General features: G+C 64.9%; 2 protein-coding genes across 4 annotated transcripts; one reads left to right on the top strand and one right to left on the bottom strand.

Annotated features, from left to right (window-relative positions):
• Positions 1-717: 717 nt before the first annotated feature.
• On the top strand, positions 718-1,886 carry RPS21 (ribosomal protein S21). Its single transcript, XM_053890076.1, has 6 exons — positions 718-825; positions 977-1,039; positions 1,140-1,203; positions 1,323-1,394; positions 1,677-1,732; positions 1,819-1,886. Exons 2-6 carry the CDS (start codon positions 990-992, stop codon positions 1,826-1,828), a joined length of 252 nt encoding a protein of 83 aa, XP_053746051.1. The 5' UTR covers positions 718-825; positions 977-989; the 3' UTR covers positions 1,829-1,886.
• A 113-nt stretch (positions 1,887-1,999) lies between these two features.
• On the bottom strand, positions 2,000-17,097 carry CABLES2 (Cdk5 and Abl enzyme substrate 2). Of its 3 annotated transcripts, XM_053890061.1 has the most exons (11): positions 16,575-17,097; positions 12,788-12,832; positions 9,152-9,223; positions 8,954-9,046; positions 7,704-7,781; positions 6,997-7,105; positions 6,292-6,457; positions 5,796-5,899; positions 5,329-5,435; positions 4,340-4,544; positions 2,000-4,172 (listed from the first exon to the last, which is right to left on the bottom strand). In XM_053890061.1, exons 1-11 carry the CDS (start codon positions 17,054-17,056, stop codon positions 4,032-4,034), a joined length of 1,602 nt encoding a protein of 533 aa, XP_053746036.1. In that variant the 5' UTR covers positions 17,057-17,097; the 3' UTR covers positions 2,000-4,031. The 3 variants fall into 3 exon arrangements, with proteins under 3 accessions (XP_053746036.1, XP_019281737.2, XP_053746037.1); XM_019426192.2 differs by lacking the exon at positions 12,788-12,832; XM_053890062.1 differs by lacking the exons at positions 2,000-4,172; positions 4,340-4,544 and adding an exon at positions 4,551-4,685.
• Positions 17,098-17,874: the final 777 nt, after the last annotated feature.

Genomic DNA, 17,874 nt, shown 5'->3' with positions numbered 1-17,874 from the left:
GTCCTTGATCCACATCGTTTTTACATAAGGTGTTGAGGTAAGGGTTCAGCTTCCTTCTTTTGTATGCGGATGTCCCATTTTCCCAGCACCGTTTGTGGAAAAGACAGTCCTTTTCCCCCCACAGTGGTCTTGGCAGCCTTGTAGAACATCATTTGACCACATATGTGGTTTATTTCCGGGGTCCCTATTCCGCTGAACACTCGAGGAAGATCCCTCTGCAGACCTCGCTCTGCTACTCTCTCCTTCCTGGCACTCTAGTAGTCTAGCTGCCTCTCCCACCTTCCAGCTACAGAATCTTTTGATCACCAGGACTAGCTGGGTTGACCCACATGCAGACACAGGCAGGTCTCAGCGAGTCCTGCCCCGGGAGCTTGGCAGCGTCCCCTCCCTGCCCCGACCTCGATTTCCCGAGAGCGGTGTCCCCGCGCCCTAGAGAGGACCCCAAGTCCGCCCGCCGCCTCCCAGCCTGCTCGAGGCTTCCTCCCGCTCGGCCACTGTCGCGGACGAAGTCCCAGGAGGGGTCTGCACGGCCCCCGCTCGCCCACGCGTGGCTGACAGCCGAAGCAGAAGCCGCGGAGGCCCGGGCGTCCCCCAGTCCGGCGACGCCTGCCTGGGCCCGCCACCGGCTCCCGCGAGTCCGCCGGGCGCCGCCACCCGCAGGTCCCGCCCCGTCCGCCGGAAGCGGAAGTGCGTCAGGGCAACCGGCGGCGCCCCGCGTCGCGACCCGGAAGCACTCGCCGAGGCCCCGCCCCGTCCTCCAATACCGCCGGCGGCGGAGGAAGTGCTTCCTTTCTGCGCTCGCGCTCGTGGTGGTGGTGGCAGCAGGTGGGTCGCGCGGCCGGGCGGGGGCTCCGGGCGGGGTCTCCGGGCGGGAGCCGACACCCGAGGGCCGGGGCGGCTTGGGGAGACGGCGCGGGGGCCGGGGCGGCTGCAGCGGAGACGCGGCCCGGCCTCACGGCGCCTCGGGGTCTCGCAGGCTTGCCGTCGACATGCAGAACGACGCCGGAGAGTTCGTGGACCTGTACGTGCCGCGGAAATGGTGAGCGAGCCCTTCCACCCGCCCCCGCTCCCCCGCTCCCCCCCCCCCCCCCCCCGCTCACTGCGCTTACCGCCCCCCCCTTCCCCCCTCCCCCCCGCAGCTCCGCCAGCAACCGCATCATCGGCGCCAAGGACCACGCGTCCATCCAGATGAACGTGGCCGAGGTGAGCCGGGCGGAGGCAATGGGCCCGCCCCCAGGGCGGCTGAAGCCAGGTCCGGGTGGCCTAGCGGGCTGAGCGCTCCCGGACCCCAGAGTCTTATGACTCGCGTTGACGATTTGCAGGTTGACAAGGTGACGGGTAGGTTTAACGGCCAGTTTAAAACCTATGCGATCTGCGGGGCTATCCGGAGGATGGTGAGTTTCCCTGGCTTTGGGCACCGGGTGTGCGGTTGAGTGGGGAAGGGGGTCTTCCTTTCTGGAGGCTCGAGTAGATTTGTGGGCAGAATGGGTGAACTTGTGGGGCTGTGCTAGCCGCCTGCCCCTTCCTGCCGCGGAATAGGGGTGCTAAGGGGCCCAAGATAGGAACCCCCCCCCGCCCCCCCCCATAGTCAGGTATGAGGCCGTGTGCCAGGCCTGTCCACTGGACCTCCTGCCAGCTGGGGGTAGCAGGGGTGATAGTCGAGCACTTTTTTCCAGGGTGAGTCTGATGACTCCATTCTACGACTGGCCAAGGCCGATGGCATCGTTTCAAAGTGAGTAAGATGGCCTGTGTTTGGGCACAGAGGCCTGGGACCTTTCCTGAAATGAGGTTTTAACGTCGTCCTTACTTTTGTCCTAGGAACTTCTGACCAGAGAGGATTACAGATGTGAGATGTTTGTCGTAAATAAATAACAAAAATAGCAAAACCCACCTGTGTTGGTTCATTCTGGGAGTGTGGATGCGTTCCTCTGGGCATCAGTGTGAGGGCTGCTGTAAAGCTGGACGCGGCTGGTCAGCTGAAAGGAGGCAACCTGTGGCATACTTTGCAAAATCACATTTTACTTTGAACCACAAATACATTACCGTTTGCAAACAAATGACACGTGACTTGACATTGAGGTCAGATAGTCGCTTAGCGCACTTTTAAACGCACAGCTGCTTTCGGAGCCGCCTCTTAGACGTCTGGGCTCGATCTAGAGAGTGAGGGGCTCAGACACGTTTGGCTTCAATACTGGCTTTGCTGCAGTGGTCACTGACCGCCACAGGAGCAGCTTTTGGCATCGAGGACAGGACACACCAAAGGGAGAGTTACAGGTCTGCGAAGGACTAAATCTTACTATGGGAACACAGAAACCTAAACTGCTGTCAGCTGTTCGAACACCCGTGCGGAAGTTGTCGCGGACGAGGACGCACGCCCTCTTGAGGTGAAGTTTGGGAATCCGTCCCTTCCAGCGCTTGTGATGCTAGAGTGTCCTTGAGATACGAGGGCTGCACACGTTGCTGTCCAGGAGGAAAGCAGAAAAGCACCTGTATCTCAGCTCCCTCCCACCCTCGTCCGTCTGGGACACGTGTGCATTAGGGGCCGTCGAGGGGGACAGGGAGTTTATCCCACAATAAATAGGGTTGGAATACAGGCTTGGGCTTCATCCCCCGGGGGAAGAGGAACAGCTGGCCTGCATGCAGACACGGGTGCTGGGGTCCAGGCTGAGCCGCCGGTGCCTGAGCGTTGTGATGAGCAGAACCGGTGTCTCCTTTTGGCAAAAGCATCAGTTCACACACAATACGGGGTGGGGCTGTCGCACAGACTGACAGGTTTGTAGGACGGCAGGGAAGCAGCTTAATGGCCCAGCCAACGTGGTCATTTTTAATGCCAGCTGACCCAGGGAGGGAAATCATCCTTGGTTCTTCAGTGTTTGACGGGACAGTGAGCTGGAGAACCGGGTCACAGAACGTGCAGGAAGGACACGCAGACCTGGGAAAGCCGAACACGGGCCCTGTTGAGAGAAGGGGCACGGGCCTGCACACAGGTGACAACCACCACTCCCTGGGCTTCGTGTGACAGCCAAGACTGCGTCCTGCCTACGAAGAAAGGTGTGTGCACCCGCCCCCCAGGGAGATGGGGCCGTCGGTGGGGGCTGTGGAGTAGCCCACCCCCCTCCTGCCTGCCTGAGAGTCAAGTGTGGTGTTCCAAGTCACGGCCTCAACTGCTCTCGACCAGATTTTGTTCCCTTAAGACCCATCAAACCAAATCCCAAGTAACAATAAATACACTGGTTTTCTCCATCAAGATATTGCTTAGAAAGATCAAGAGCCAGGAGCAAGCAGTCCAACAAACATCCTGAAGGTCCGGAGTGTCGCAGGCAAGCAGGGTTTCCCGGTGAGAGGTGAAGGGTGGGTCCCCCCTCGGGTGGGCTAGTGTCTGCGCGGAGGCCTGCTGGCGTGTGTGACGCTCGGGCATCAGGATTTCACAGTGACACGATGCTTGGAGTAAAAAGTGAGAGAAACCGGAGTCTGCCCTAGTTGCACTGATGCCAGAGCTCCGCCTGTGGAAGGATGCCGGGGGAGGCCAGTGGGCATCCCCGAGGGGCTCAGCTGGGCCGGGAGGGAGCTGTGTCCACCAACGAAAACCGGAAAGAGCCAAGACTAACGTTTCGAGACGCCAACTTCTGCAATTCCAGAGTGTTCAGCAGGCTCTGGAAACCCAGATCTCTGCGATGCGAGCGCAGTGGCTGTGGTGGTTTGCGGAAGACCAGGCGGTGCAAAGGAAAGATGCCGAAATGACCACTTGAGGATCGGGTCGGTCTCAGGCACATGAAAAAAATAAAACCTCACGTTTTGCTCGCGTAAAAATGCGAGAAGATTCTCAGGAATGTACCATGGCGGGTGGTGTGCTTTGGAATGAAAGCGGTGTCCCTCCAAGGGAGCAGGTGTGCAGGGACAGCGGCATCAGTTGGGCAGGCGCGTCCCTGCCGGGCGGCCGCTCACACGGACACATCCCTGGGGCCCTGAGCGCCGGGGCGTCTGGGCGGTGTGGGAGGGGTGGCCGCCCTCCGGGCAGAGGCCAGGCTGGGCTAGAACTGCTGCGTGAGGCGTCTGTAGTGAGGTAACACCTGGCCCTCGGGAAGGTAGAGCGCGAGTTCCAAGGCCACCAGCACCGTGAACTCAAACCCGATCAGATCCCTTCTGTTGAACCGAAACCTTTCCTCCAGCTTCTGCACGGGAGGAGGGAAGAGGGAGGAGGGAGGAGGGAGGTTATGTGGAGCCCCAGCTCGGCACCAGCCGCTCCGCCCCAGCCGGGTTCTGCACAAGCCACGCCCCACCCTGGTCCAGAGCAGGTCGGGGGCGGAGCCGGGGCGGGGGCGGGGCCGGGCGCACTCACGTCGATGAGCTGCTTCACCTCGCTCCTGCGGAGGTCGCTGCTGATCTTGGCGGCGAGCAGCACGCACGCCCCGGCGCATAGCTTGCGGTTCTGCTTGTTGAGTTTGCCCTGCAGGACGAGCTTCTCGAAGTACACGTAGGCCATGGACACCGTCACAGGCTCCAGGCTGCACTCCTCAGAGAGGTTCCGCATCTCCCGTTTTAAACTGCGGGTTTACACGGAAGCCGGGTGCTGACGGGCAGTGGAAGTGGCCGCCCCTCTCCCTGCTCCAGGGTGGCCCTCCGGGCCGTTGAGAAGGCACCATTTCCTCCAGGTGGGCACGGCCGGCGCTAGGGTCCGCAGCTTGCTGGACAAGCAGGCGGATGTTGGCTTCCCCTTGCCCCTCCCCCGAGGTGTACCGGGTAGCCCATGCTGCCCTCCAGGGGCCACCACAGAGGACAGAGTCCCTGCTCCCCTGTGGCTGCGAGAGAGACGATGTGGGGAGAAACGGCACCGCGGAAAGGCCCTGAAGCAGCGTCTGGACCTTCAGCGAAGCCCGTTGGTGCTGGTGAGGGGGGACAGTGAGACAGTGGGGCGAGGAGGGCCCAGGGAAGGGCGATCCCCAGGAGTCCCAACTAGGCCAGGCTGCCTGGGCTCCGGGCGGTCCACCACTTAACTCGCTGAGGTCTTGGGCAAGCCTCCTCGGCCCTCGATCCCGTCTGTCAGATGGGGTCACCACAGTGCCCACCTCCTGTGTGGTTACGGGCATCAGGGAGCAGGGCTAGCAGGTGTGGGTGCAAGCAGCACTGAGGCGGCCTGACCCATGGAGGTGGCGGGCGGGGGTGGGGTGGGGTGGGGAACTGCTGATATTGGCCCGGTCAGATAGCAGGAGGGGACTTGGGCGGGGCACATTGGACTTATCAAGCTCAAGAACCTACCAGAAACAGGAGAGGGGAGGAACGGCCTCATCACGGTGGCAGGGCCCAGAGATCTCTCCTCAGTCCCCTTACCTTCTGATTTTGCTCAGTGTCAGTTTGATGTGTGGGAACTTCTCCCGGAAAGTCTCATTCATGTCCTTCTTGAGGTCAGAGGGCTTCACGTACTCTATTACCGTGGTCTGTGTGAGAGAAGGCCGCAGGGTAGGGGTCGGCCCCGCACAGCCCTGGGGGCCACCCACCCGAGACCCTGGGGGCTGATTTCTCGCTGGCCTGGGTCTGCAAATGGCTTCAGGCAGCAGATCGGAGGAGGACACGTCTCAGGACAGAGGGTCCCAGAGCCTGGGATGCGGAGTGGTGACCCAGGCTGCCAGGGCGGTGTGGTCAGCGCAGCCTCTGGCCTGCTGCACACCCCCTGCTGCCCCGAGGTGCTGGTGCCCTGGGGTGGGGGGCCCAGTAGCCCTGCCCTGGCGGCTCGCCCTCAGCCTGCCCCTGGACACCCCGAGGCGTGTGGACTGGGCCTGCACCGTCGCCCCCCGTACCATGTAAGATGCGAAGATGAGGACCCGCTTGTGCTTGCCACAGGGCCATTGTGGGTCGTCCAGGAGGTTGGGGTTATACTCCAGCGTGTCCCCTGCGTCAGTCCCTGTGTGCAGAGGACAGCCCTGACCGACCATGAGCCCAGGGCTCTGGCCAACCCAAGCCTCAGCTGGAACCCTGGACTAGCCCCTGGGGAACAACGCTTCTGGGGTCTGGGAGGGACTCTAGGCCACGGTTCCCTGTCCCTGAGGGCTGGGTGGAAGGATGTCCTGACCGAGAGACCCCTGCCCCTGCCCCGGAGCTGTGTGTGGACACGGGATCTCTCCATTTGCTGGGTGGATGAAGCACAGGCCGTCTGCTCCCTTCTCCCAAGCCTGGCTCCCCGTCTGGACCGGGGGCTATGGGCTTCAGTGTGATTCTGGTCTGCCTGCCACAGTGTGTCCCTTGCCCAGCTGGTGTGGCTGCCTGCCCGGCACCCGGTTAGGGCACGTGGGGTACCTAGATCCGTGCCGGCTGGTGCTGACTTGGCTGGTGTAGGTTTGTATCTTGTCCCTGGCAGAGCCCGGGGGATGCTGGGCCGGGGCTGGGGTGGCAGGCCGTGGCTGTCTGTCTTGTGAGTGACCAGGGCGTTGGTAGGGTACAAGAACTTGGCATAAGACACCACCTGGAGGGGAACGGGTGTCAGGGCTCAGTCCCAGTCATCCCCGGGTCCACAGCCCCTCGTAAGACCAGAAGTCCAAGCAAGCTGTGCCTTACTCCTTCTGCTGCAGGCAGCCCCCACACGAATGCCACCCGCACGGGGACAAGGAAGGACCCACTGAGAGCTAACGCTCCCGGGCATCCCTCCCTGTTACACCAACACTCGACGCTAGTGTTATCAGTAACAAGAACGTCCCAGGATGCCACCTGCGCCATCCCCCACATGGGATCTGCAGCACAGGAACCTTCTTGCTGCCTCTGAAGCCCTTGACCTCTGACTTCCAGCACGGAGGCAGCACCTGGGCCCCCGCCCAACTCACGCTGTTTCCCATCAGCTCGCTGCTGAGCGAGGTGAGGGGCCTATGTTCACAGGGCTGTGTGGCTTCCTCCCGACACCCTGCACTTTAGGAGTCAAGAAAAACCCAGCTCCGTGTTGATCGCCTGGGCGAGCACAAGCTCCCAGCCCACCCACCAGCCCGGCCTGAGCGCGGCCTCCACTCTTGCCTTCCCATCTGCTCCCAGCTCGACGCCCTCCAGCTCAAAGACCATCTCGGAAGACACGGAGACGCCGCCCGACGGATGCCTCTGCTTCTGGCCGTCTGCCCGCAGGTCACTGCAATGCACGGGGGGAGGCGGCTGCCGGGCCTTCCTCTGTCCCCAGAGGCGGCAGGGGAGCAGGGGCCCCCGCTCTGCGCCCGCCAGGCCCAGAGCTGGGGGACGGGAACTGTACCAGCACCGCCTCGGGCACAGGGGAAGGACCCTGGGCCCCGCGCTGCCCAGTCCTGCCCCTTCCCAGCCCCACATACTTCCTGTGAGAACACCTGCAGGCTGGCAGTAATGGGGCGGCGCCAGCCTCTCCCTAGGCCTCCCCCCGGGCCAGCTTCACCCAGGCCCCTCGCCTGGCAGGTTTCTCTACTGCTGTTTCACGGCAGGTCCTGTGGTGCTATGTCCGCCCTGACGGTCACCTTCCTGGAGCTATGCCGGGACGCACTCGCCAGGGTCGGCCACAGGACGCATCCCCATGAGGAGGACCGTCCCAAGGCAACTGCGTGTAAGTAACGTGCGGACACACCCCTCCCAGAGAACCAGGACCCAAATGGCCTTCGGTGCTCCCGAGGCGCTCTGGCAGAAGCGGGTCTGCTGGCCTCTGCGTGAGGCCACTGCGAGCCGGGGGGGAGGGGGGCCTAGCCCATGGCCCCCTGGTCACTCACCTGACCCGCAGGCCTTCTCCATAGGGCAGGACCGAGAAGGCTGCACACAGGGACCGCTTGGCACAGATAAGCACGATCCTGGGGGGAAGGGTTGGTCAGAGCAGGTGGCAGGTGTTTCCAGGAGAAAGTTCCTTCCCGCCTAGACTTGGGTCACGCAAGCTGCCTGGAGTGTCCAGGGGACAGGAGAGCCAGTCGGTCTGGCTGTCCCAGCTCTCGCCCGTTCCCTGCAGGTGCTTAGCGAGGGTGCTCGGTCCCGCTCGCAGGTGCGTCCCCTCCACAGGATTGCAGCACAGGAAGGTCTGGCCTGGCCCGTGCAGGCAGCGGGAGGCCAGTGGTCGGGGCTGCTCACCCAGGAGAGGCCAGGCTTTGGAGGACACAAGAGCAGAGGTGTGCACCCAGAGGACTGTCCGGCTCAGGGGGCCTGTCCTCAGCCTACCTGGAGGGGCTGATAGAGCCAAGAGGCACCTACTTCTACGTCCTGAGCCAAGCTGGCCAGGAGGCGCCCCGCGTGGGGGCGTGTGGCAGGAAAGCCAGCCCTTCCCCCCACTCTGGGCTCGGATCTACCCTGCCCGGCCCGGCTCCAGGAGCAGGAGACTCCCCTCTTTTCTGGCTGTGACTGCCGGCCCCCCGGGGCTCCCGGGAGCCAGCCCAGCGCTTGGGCCTGTTCCTCAGCACCAGCACGGGCCCGTCACACTGGGGGGTCCAGGCCACTGCTAGAACACAGAGCTCCCTGACAAGGCCACTGGGTGGATGCCTGGCAGCACGGCCTCCAGCAGGAAGGGCACCGAGCTCAGATGCCCCAGGGCTGGCAGGATAGGGCGTGAGGGACGGGCGACGGGAATGCCTTCAGGGCACCCACACAGCACCCACAGACCCAGGAGTTCCTCCCGGCTGCCCGTCTACACCCTTGTCTGGGGCAGCCAGATCTCGGCTTTTAGTGTAACCTCCCCGCCGCTGCCCTCCTGTCCCGGCCATGTTCCGTCGCCACACCTGCTCTGTTTCCGACGTCCCTTCACCTCAGCGCTCCTACTCAAGCTGGCGTCCACCAGGTGGCCCTTCACCCGGGACACCGGAGAGGAAGGGGGCGGCGGACCCGAGCTTGAACACTGGGGGAAGCAGGAGCCGCTCGCCGACACGGGGTTCGAGGGCGGATGTGCCGGGCGGCGCCGCGGCTGCACGCGTGGGCCCGGGATCGGACTCCAGCTCTGCCTCTGGGCGGCCACACGCTTGCTCCCGTGGCACATGCGTACCTGCTGTTCCTCGTGTCGTACTGTCGCATGTTCTTGATGAAGTGAGTCTTCTTTAGGCCTTTATGTCTTGGGGAGCCGGATATGTGTTTGGTTCTGCAACGTAAACCCCAGGTCACTCTCCCCTCCCTCTAGAGCCCCTCTGGCCCCAGAGCCTGGTGGCTGGGGCGCGCGGGGTCTCAGAGCCAGCGGGACCCTCACCTCTGAACGGAGGCACATCCCACAGCATCTTCCAGGAACTCGAGAGAGCAGCGCTGGGAGGCAACTCGCCGTCTGTAAAAAGACAGGGCAGGGCCTCAGCAACAGACCGGGGAGACGGCTGCTGTCGGACCTGGAGACGCGCTCGCGGCCTTCTCCCCGCTGGACGGCAGCGCACAGCCATGGTGTCAGGAGCCCGTCTGTGGCCACATCTGAGTCTCAGGCAAGACTCAGGACCAGACTGTGCCAGAACAATGCAAGGGGGACCAGCGCCCTGGTCCACCACTGCCCACTGCCTCCCGGAGCTCAGGCCAGCAGGTCCCGAGAGCCCTCTCTGGCCCAGGACGGGCACGGCAGCTCCCGCTCAGCCACAGCAGGCTGAAGGCAGGGAGGGGCTTCTGGAAGTCTTCCAGGATTGGAGGAATCGCTCCTGGAGGGCTCCCAACCTCCCCCCTCCCCCATGTCAGGGGGCTTCTCGAGCGGGAAGGTTCAGAGCCTGCGTGGGCTGCACCTTCAGGTCGAGATCACGCACCCAGGTTACTGGCACCAAGACCACCACCTGGTCACTCGTCGACTTCCTAGTCCTCGTGGGGGTCACAAGCACATCTCACAGGTGAGCCCTGAGCCCCCACACCTCCCCAAAAGAGGGAGGCTCCGGGGGGCTGAGGCCGTGTGTTCTGTGAAATGAAGCTACACGGGTCCTGAGCTCAGCCTGGGCCGGCACGTGCCGGGTGGGTGCCCCGGTGTCCGTGGCACTATTTCGCTCCAAACGTGAGCTGAGGGCGGGCTCCTGGGGAGGGGACCGGTGTGGGGGGCGGCACAGGGCAGAGGACGCCACTCCTGGGAGCTGCAGCCTGCCTGGGAGCAACACTGTCCCCCGGCAGGACCCCTGGCTTACGATCCAGGCCCGGTGTGGTCAGGCCACCTCACCAGGTGGAGCCAGCCTGGAATCCAGGTCGCTGTGAGCCCGTGAGTCCCCGGGGAGCCGTCGTGCCCTAGGGGCTCAGCCACCCCCGCCTGCCACAGATCGAGTGCCGGATCGAGCGCCTGTGGCAACTCGGCACCTGCCCGAGGTCACACAAGCAGGGCAGTCTGGGGGGCCCCAAGGCTGTCATCACGAAGCCACAGCCCACACTCCACTTACTTCTTTAAAATGACAAAGACAGCAGAAGCTTATCGAAAATAAATGAGAATTGAACACAGCGGAAACTCCGGCGAAACGCCGGGTGTTCCAGAGCGGCCCCCCCTCCAGAGACGGGGCTGGTGGCGGTGGAGGACACCCGCCTGCCGGAGGAGAGTGCCCGGGGCGGGGGACGTCGGTGCGAGGGGAGTCTGGTGGGGGGCGCTGAGGCCCGGCCAGGGTGGCGGGGGATGTGCGGCGGGGGCCTCCGCGGCAGGTGCGCTGACTGCTCACGAGGCAGCAGGAGGGGCGCGTCGGGCATGACCCAGCGTCCCGAGAAGCCTGGGGTGGGTGCAGGTGAGCACCGTCCCCGCGCCAGGTGAGTAGGTGGATGTGCGGGACCTACCGGCTTAGGCAGAGCCCGACCGTCCCCGGGGGTGTCCGTGTGCTGCTCTGCAGGGCTGGCTCACAGGCCCCACGGAGCAGCCCCGCGTGGCCTCCTCAGACTCATTCCCTCGGCTAATTTCCCGGGCGACGCTCCGGTGGCTCCTGCGCGCCCGGGGGCTCGCGAGCCCGGAGCCAGCAGCCACCTCCGTGGACGCCGGCCCCACACGCGGCCTGTGGCCCGGCGCCCGTTGGGGCGGCGGGCGCGTCACGGCGCTCTGCTGCCTGGCTCACTCCTCCCGTGGGTTCCGGGCTGAGGCAGTCAGCTCACCAAGCTGTTAAGATCTGTTCCCAGTTGCTTTCGCAGACATCTGTGGTTTTCTTCCACTCGTCTCTCCTCGTGAGCATTTTACACACAAGCTCGGTCCTCGCGACGACGGCACGTGACGGGCCGTGCCCTCACTCTCAGTTCGCAGGCGGGGAAACGGAGGCACAGAGCCGGCGAGCAACTTGCCCGAGATCACGCAGCTTGTAAGGCGGTCCTGGGCCCCGCACCCGGGCAGGCGGTCTGTGTGACCACTACCGCTGCCGCGCTGGCTGGCGTGGCTGGAATCGAGGCCGCGCCCCAGACGCTTCCTCGGGTGCTCCCTTGCTGAACTTGGCCTCCATTCCAGAGATGCCATTAGTGCGTGGATGAGCACCCGTGGCCCCCGATCAGGGCGCCCCGAGCCGTGGGTCTGGGTGGGCACCTGGGACACGGGAGGCCCGGGTGTGCGGCTTACGGCTTCCCCGGCGTTACTGGGCGCATCCGTCCGCAGAGGGCGGGGTGAGCTGCGGAACGTTCCTCGGGTGAGTCTGTGGGCAGGAGAGGAGCAGCCTGCAGGCTCCCAGGGATCTCAACGTCCTTGGGTGTGGAGGTGACCGCGTCGTGGGCGGCAAAGGCAGCAGGACAGCCGGCGGTCAAGCCACAGGCGAGGCCAGAGCCCCGGTGGTGGACACGCAGGACCTTCCCAGGGCCTCCCCTGGTGGTCAGGAGGGGCTCGCCCTTCCCAGGACACGGAGCAGCGTCAGGCGTCCCTTACGCAGCGCCCCCTCTCAAAGAACCTGCTGGCCGGTCTTTTGGTGGCTTCCTCTGGAGGAACGTGGAGCCCTCCGGGGACTCCCAAGGTGAGACCAGCAGGGCCTCACACACAGCTCCGGCAGGATGGGCCACCCAGCGTGGGCGGGCTCTGGCCGCGGGTGCCCCGGCTCAGCCTCTCTGGACACAGCCACCCAGAAAGGCGTCCGTCCGGCCAGCAGGCAGGACAGAAGCCCTGTGGCAGCTGGAGCGGAAGCACACTCCCCGCTGGGGGCAGCGGGCGCGGTCAGCAGGAGGCCGGGCCCGCCGTGCTCACCGCGTGTGGTCGCCTCTCTGTGCCCGCACATCACGTGCTGCCGGTGACAAAGTGGGGGTCTTGGTGTGCGAGGGGTACTGGCTGCGGAGAGCTTCTGGGGGGGCGTGTGCTGCCCCCAGAGCCGGGCCTGCATTTTACACCCCATTGAAAAACACCACCCACGAACAAGCTACAGAGAACACAGCTCGGGCTTTCTGCCCCCTGCATCGCCTCACCCCCCAGCCCTGGATGTCTGGGCAAACACGGGTCTCCCCTGCCCAGAAGCCTCTCCGTGGCGCCCAGGTCAGTGTATGCGGGACGGTGTCTACTCGCCGTCTGACTCTCTGGGGAAGAAGGGGCCAGAGGTCAGGGGTGTGGGAGAGGCTGTCGAGGGCACAGGTGCCCACCGCACTGACCACGGCTTGCTGGCTCTCCGGCTCGCTCTCAGAATTACCCCCCACCTGCCCCCGAAACACGAAACGTGAAACACAAACAGGAAGAGAAATTGCTATTTGTTAGTTTCTAGCACCCGATGGACGTCCTTTACTTTGTAACTACAGAAACGCCCAACGGAGCAGGGGTGCCCACCTGAGGTCTGTTTGAGGGCCGAGGACCACCCAAACTGAGGGGGGGGCCCAGGGAAGGGGTCAGGCCAGCTGAGAGCAGGCTGCTGACAGGTACCAGTGCCAATGACCCGAGACGCTCTCCTGCTCCGTGCCCATCCGAGCGCAGCGGCCGACCTCGCAGACCCTTGGTGCACACCTGTCCAGGGAGTGGTGGTCCTGGGTGCCCCATCTCGCCAAGTCCCTGCCAGGCAAAGCACAAACCCCAAATTCCAGCCAACCGCTCAGGGAGGCTTCAAGACCCCTTGGCCATGGGACCCAGGGTGTGGTCTCTGGGGTTCAGGTCGCAGGCCTCTGAGCCACCCTGGGACAGCGCCTCTAAGCTCTAACCTTGGCTGCCACCTCTGGCTGTCCTCCAGCAAGAAGCCCCCGAATCAGAGTTGGGAGCACACTGCCAGATGCGCCACTGAAATTGGCTCAATTTGGACAGGAGCTTGGCAGCTTCTGGAACACGAGGTGGCTCCTGGCCAACATGGCGGCTAAAATGCTCAGCCCCTTCTCAGCACCGTTCCGTCGCGAACCCTCCAGGATTGCGAGAGTCTGCGTTCCCAGCTGACACAGCAATGTCCTTGGGCTCCCCCGTGCCCCGGCTCACCTTCCTGGTCACGAGTGCCTTGGACACTAACGTGGACTGTGGTGGGCTCAGCTGGGCTCCCCAAAAGTTACACTGAAGTCCTAACCCCTGATATCTGTGACCGTGACCATATTTGGAAGTAGGATCTTTGCAGATGTGACCAAGATGTGGCCATCAGGGTGGGCAATGACTGGTGTCCCTCTAAGGAGGGGAAAACGCCAGGTGCAGACAGAGACACCCAGGAGAAGCCACGTAAAGATGGAGGCCGACACTGGGGGGCTGAGGCCACGCACGAGCCAAGGGACACCTGGGGCCACCAGGAGCTGGGGGAGGCAGGAAGGCCCCTTCCCTGGAGCCTCCAGACGGGACCTCAGACCTATGAGCTCTGAGACGGTGCGAGGAAGCCCTGTGTTCAAAGCCGCCCAGCTCACGGCGCTTTGTTTTGGCAGCGAGAGAGGAAGGCACAGGGCCCGGCGGGGGCCACCTGTTTCTGCCGGCTGGAGGAGCCCAGCGTCCTGCCTGCTCGTGGTAAGCGACTGCAGTGTTGAAATGAAAATAAATGCCAAGTTGGGGGCTCGAGAGGAACAGGGATTCCAATGACTTGCTCACTGGCTTAGCAGGAAAAACCACGCCAGACTCAACCCTGAGTGTGAAACACAGCTTTCCTGCTGTGGACTGCGTGTGAGCACTCGCTGGTAACCTGGTTGTGACAAGCGTCTGCTCGCCTGGCCCTGGCCGCTGCCTCCCCTCGCCGAGCCCGTGACCTCCCCTGGCCTCACACAGCCCCTCGGGTTCATAGTATGTATGGCAGAAGCACTTCACAGAGGAGTAAACTGAGGCTCAGTGGGGCCTTGCTTCCTGCCAGCGGTCACAGAGCCCCTGATGGGCACAGGTCTGTTCTGCAGGCCTGGGTCGAAGCACCACACTGGTGCAGACTTCTGGAAGAGGCCCTCCCCCCGCCTGCTCCTGGAAAACAACAGATTCTCGACTGAGCCTGCAGCTAGGAGCCCCCTTTGCTAGGCTGGCCGCCCCTCACGCACTCCGCAGCGACTCCCTCTGTGGGCCCGTCTCTGGGCCTGGGGAACTCAGAGTGACATGGACAGTCCCCACATGGGGGGCCCGCTATCTGTCCGCCGGGAGGGACAGTGGGCTCGTGACCCGGGCTCACGCCAGGGGTGGAGGGACACGGGGATGGGGGTGGACGCAGCAGGGAGACCGAAGGGCACCCGGACCCACACCATATCCCATCCCGAGCCAGCCTCCTCCCGAGCTCAGGCCCCTGCACCCCCCCCTCCCCCACCCCAGGAATGGGCCGCGCGGTGACACCACGGGCCACGCGGCCTCGCAGGGCTCCTGGTTACGGCGTCGCATCCAGCATCCACGGCCCCCAAGCCCCTCCCTGGCAGGCTGCTGGCCAGGCTGGTTCGCAGGGTCTGGCCCACAGCAGGGCGGCCTGCTTGCTGAGCAGACACGTGGTCCGCACACGCACATGCACACGGAAGGGGCAGGGGGCGGCCGGCGTCACACGGCGGGGAGCACACGCATCGCTCTCCAGCTGGGGCCCGTCTCCAGGTGAGCCGCCTTCCCTCCGAAGCCCCACGACTCCTCCCATGACAGACGGGCTTTGCCGTCCGCCCGGCACAAGGGGGGACCGTCCTCGACCATTTCGAGGCCGAGGGCAAGTGGGCTTCGGGGCTCTGTTTTTAAAACAGATGGACTCCTGCTAGGGAACTAGCTGGTTCTCGGTGTCAGCCTCCTCTCGCACAAGCACCCTCACGTCACCCCGCAGGGGACCGGACGCGGGCTGCCGAGCTGCCGCGTGTTGGGGATTCTGATCCCTTGGCCCCCGTCAGCCCCCCGAGCGCCTCCGGAGCGCAGCCAGGCTTGTTTGTGGAAGGGGTCCAGGGTGTCCTTCCGGCCTGCCCAGGAGGCAGCCGCTCCTCTGTATGGTTAGAAATACTTCCGTCTGTGGTGGGACAGTGACCTCGGCAAGCGCTTCTCCACGGGCCACACACAAGAGCTCTGACCCTAAAGTGAGAGCCAAGCGTTGTATTCCGGACTGAACCTTCCCAACCAAAACAGCCCTAGAAAAGACCCCAATGCCCGTCTGAGGGCCGGGGGTGGGAGGCACCATGGCGCGTGCAGCCGTGACGACCTCCAGCTGAGAAGAGCCGCCTCTGGACCCCAGGAGTGGCCGGCCTCTGCAGGGCCCTGGGCTGCGGGGCTCCGCACTGGGGCCCTTCCGCACACCCTGCAGCTCTGTCCTGCACACGGTGGCCTTCCAGAGGGACTGTGACCGCAGCCCATCCTCAGTGCCAGGCCCCAAATGGGTCCTCAAGGTGCAGGTGGGCAGTGGGAGGGCATGGGATAGCCCCGGAACCTGGAGGAAGGGGCGAGGAGGCAGGGTAGTGGCAGCAGTACTGAGGGGGCACCCAAAGCTGCAGCTATGCAGGAGGCTGGGCAAGGGTCTCCGGGGCAGGAGGCGGGGCGTCTGGCAGCCAGGCCTTTCTGGGCACAGGCACACTGGAGGGGCAGGGCTCAAGGGTGGGGGCTGATCTGGCTTCCTCGAAATGGGCCGAGGGCTTCCTAGAAATGGAATCCGAGCAGGCGGAGTGAGTGCAAGCTGGGGTGTGACAGGGCCAGGGACACTGAACCCAGAGGGGACCGGGGCGGGGGGGAGGGCTGGGAGTCTGCACAGAGGTAGGGGGTGTACCAGGGAGCGGGAGCTGTGGGATGGCAGGCTGGGAGGTTGGCCCTGGTACAGAAGACTCAGAAACTGGATGTCACGGTGCAGGAAGAACCCTGGCCCACATGGAGAGGTCGCCCAGGTAGGGAATGCAAGGGGCCACACAAGAGTGCTCCAGAATCCAGGGTCCAGGATAAAGGCGGGCTGGGGAGGGGCGTGTCCAGAGCTGGCAGGGCTGTGTGTCTGGGGGCTGATGAGGGCTGAGGAGCTGGCAGAATTAAGGGGACCGTGGCCCCGGTGTCTGGGGACAAGCCCCGAGGATGCTGACCCCCACATCTTAGACTGACCGGTCCCAAGCAAGACTCTCTTTCTCAGGCTGGCAAAACCAGGACACCCCAGCCCTGTGTCTGCGGCTCACAGGAGATCAGGGTCACCTTCTGATCCCCAAGTCCTGTGCCGACAGGGCCCCAGGTGACTCCGATCCCTAAGTCCTGTGCAGAGGGGGCCTGGCCCACTGTGCCCCCATCCCTTGGACCCACGCTCCCCGCCCAGGTCACCCTGACCCAGTGTCCTGGGCTGTCAGGTCGCCGGCCCACCTCCACTCCTGGGTCGACGTCCCCAGGTCACCCCAGCCCCGCGCTGCTGCAGCTCAGGGCCCGCACTCACCTCTGGCGTTGCCCGTCCAGCCCGAGCCCCAGGCCGAGGCCGAGGCCGGCGGGCGCGGGGGCGGGCGCGGGGCTGAGCAGGCCCTGGGGCGCCGACGCCCTGCCCGCGATCCCGGGCAGCCCGGGCAGGCTGGCGGGGGGCGCGGGCGGCGGCGGCGGCGGCGGCGGGGCCCCGCGGGAGGAGGGCTCGGGTCCCGGGGGTCCCGGCGGCGGCGCGGGCGGCTCGTGGGCCTCGGCGGGCGGCGGCGGCGGCGGGGGCGGCGGCGGCGGGGCTTTCTCTCCGCCCGGGCCCAGGCTCGGGGGCCGTCCGTCCAGGGAGATGTTGTTGAGGAAGAAGAGCGCGGCCTGGCGGCGCCGCGAGTCCCCGCGCCTCCGGGGCGCCTGCGGCGGGACCCTGGCGGCGGGGCCGGGGCCGGCGGGCGGCGGGGCCCTGGCGGGGCCGGGGGCCGGGCCCGGGGCTCCACCCGCCGCGGCCGCGGCCATCCTCGGACTGAGCCCGCCGGCCGCCCGCCGCTGCCGCCCCACCTGCGCGCACGCGCCCGCGAACGCCGCCCATTGGCCGAGGCGCCCCGCATGCAAATGAACCCCTGTCGTGCTTTTTCATTGGCCCGCACGGCGCGGTGGGCGGACCGCGGAGTTCGCTGGCTTTGGGGGGAGGGGGAGGAGGACGGTGGGCGGCTTCCCTGGGTCCTAGAGGCAATTCTGCTGCGGCGGTCAAGGCAGCCGTGTCACCTAAGGTTCGAATCCCCGCTTCGGAAGCAGGAGCTTCGGGGCGCTGGCGCCCTGTTCTTCTTGCTGGGTTGCGGATTTCGTGGTCAGCCTCCGTTGAGCCTGAGTCTTTAGGCTCCAGCGCTTGTCTCCTCTGGGGTGTGTGTCGGTGCTGGGAGCTGGGGTGTGGGGGCCGAAGCTGTGCCACCTGCCCTCTGCAGGAGAGGGGGCTTCAGCTTGCAAAGGGTCATCTCCTCGAGGAGCCCCAAGGCTCCTTGGAATGGCAGGTGGTGCCACCTGGCTTCCCTCACTGACTGAGGAAGACACTGAGGGTCTGAAGGGAGAAGGCACTTGCCTGGGATCACACGCAGATGGGGGCAGTGCTGGGCCTTCAGTCTCAGGCAGGGTCTTGCAGTTCCCTCAGCAGCAACGTGACCTGAGCCTTCGTGGTGCCTCGGCCTCACTTTCCCATTCTGTACCCAGGTGACCCTGACCTCAGAACAGGTGGCTTCATGCTCGGGTACTGCCCTCTAGAGCCCCCAGGAGCCCATCTGTGTCTTTGGGGGGGGGGGGACAGGGTCCCGCCACCACCT

This window comes from Panthera pardus, unplaced genomic scaffold (genome assembly GCF_024362965.1).
Source record: "Panthera pardus isolate Hobbes unplaced genomic scaffold, ASM2436296v1 HiC_scaffold_25, whole genome shotgun sequence".
Lineage (NCBI taxonomy): Eukaryota > Metazoa > Chordata > Mammalia > Carnivora > Felidae > Panthera > Panthera pardus.
The sequence above is the reverse complement of the archived record's forward strand: the minus strand, read 5'-3'. Positions and strand labels throughout refer to the sequence as shown.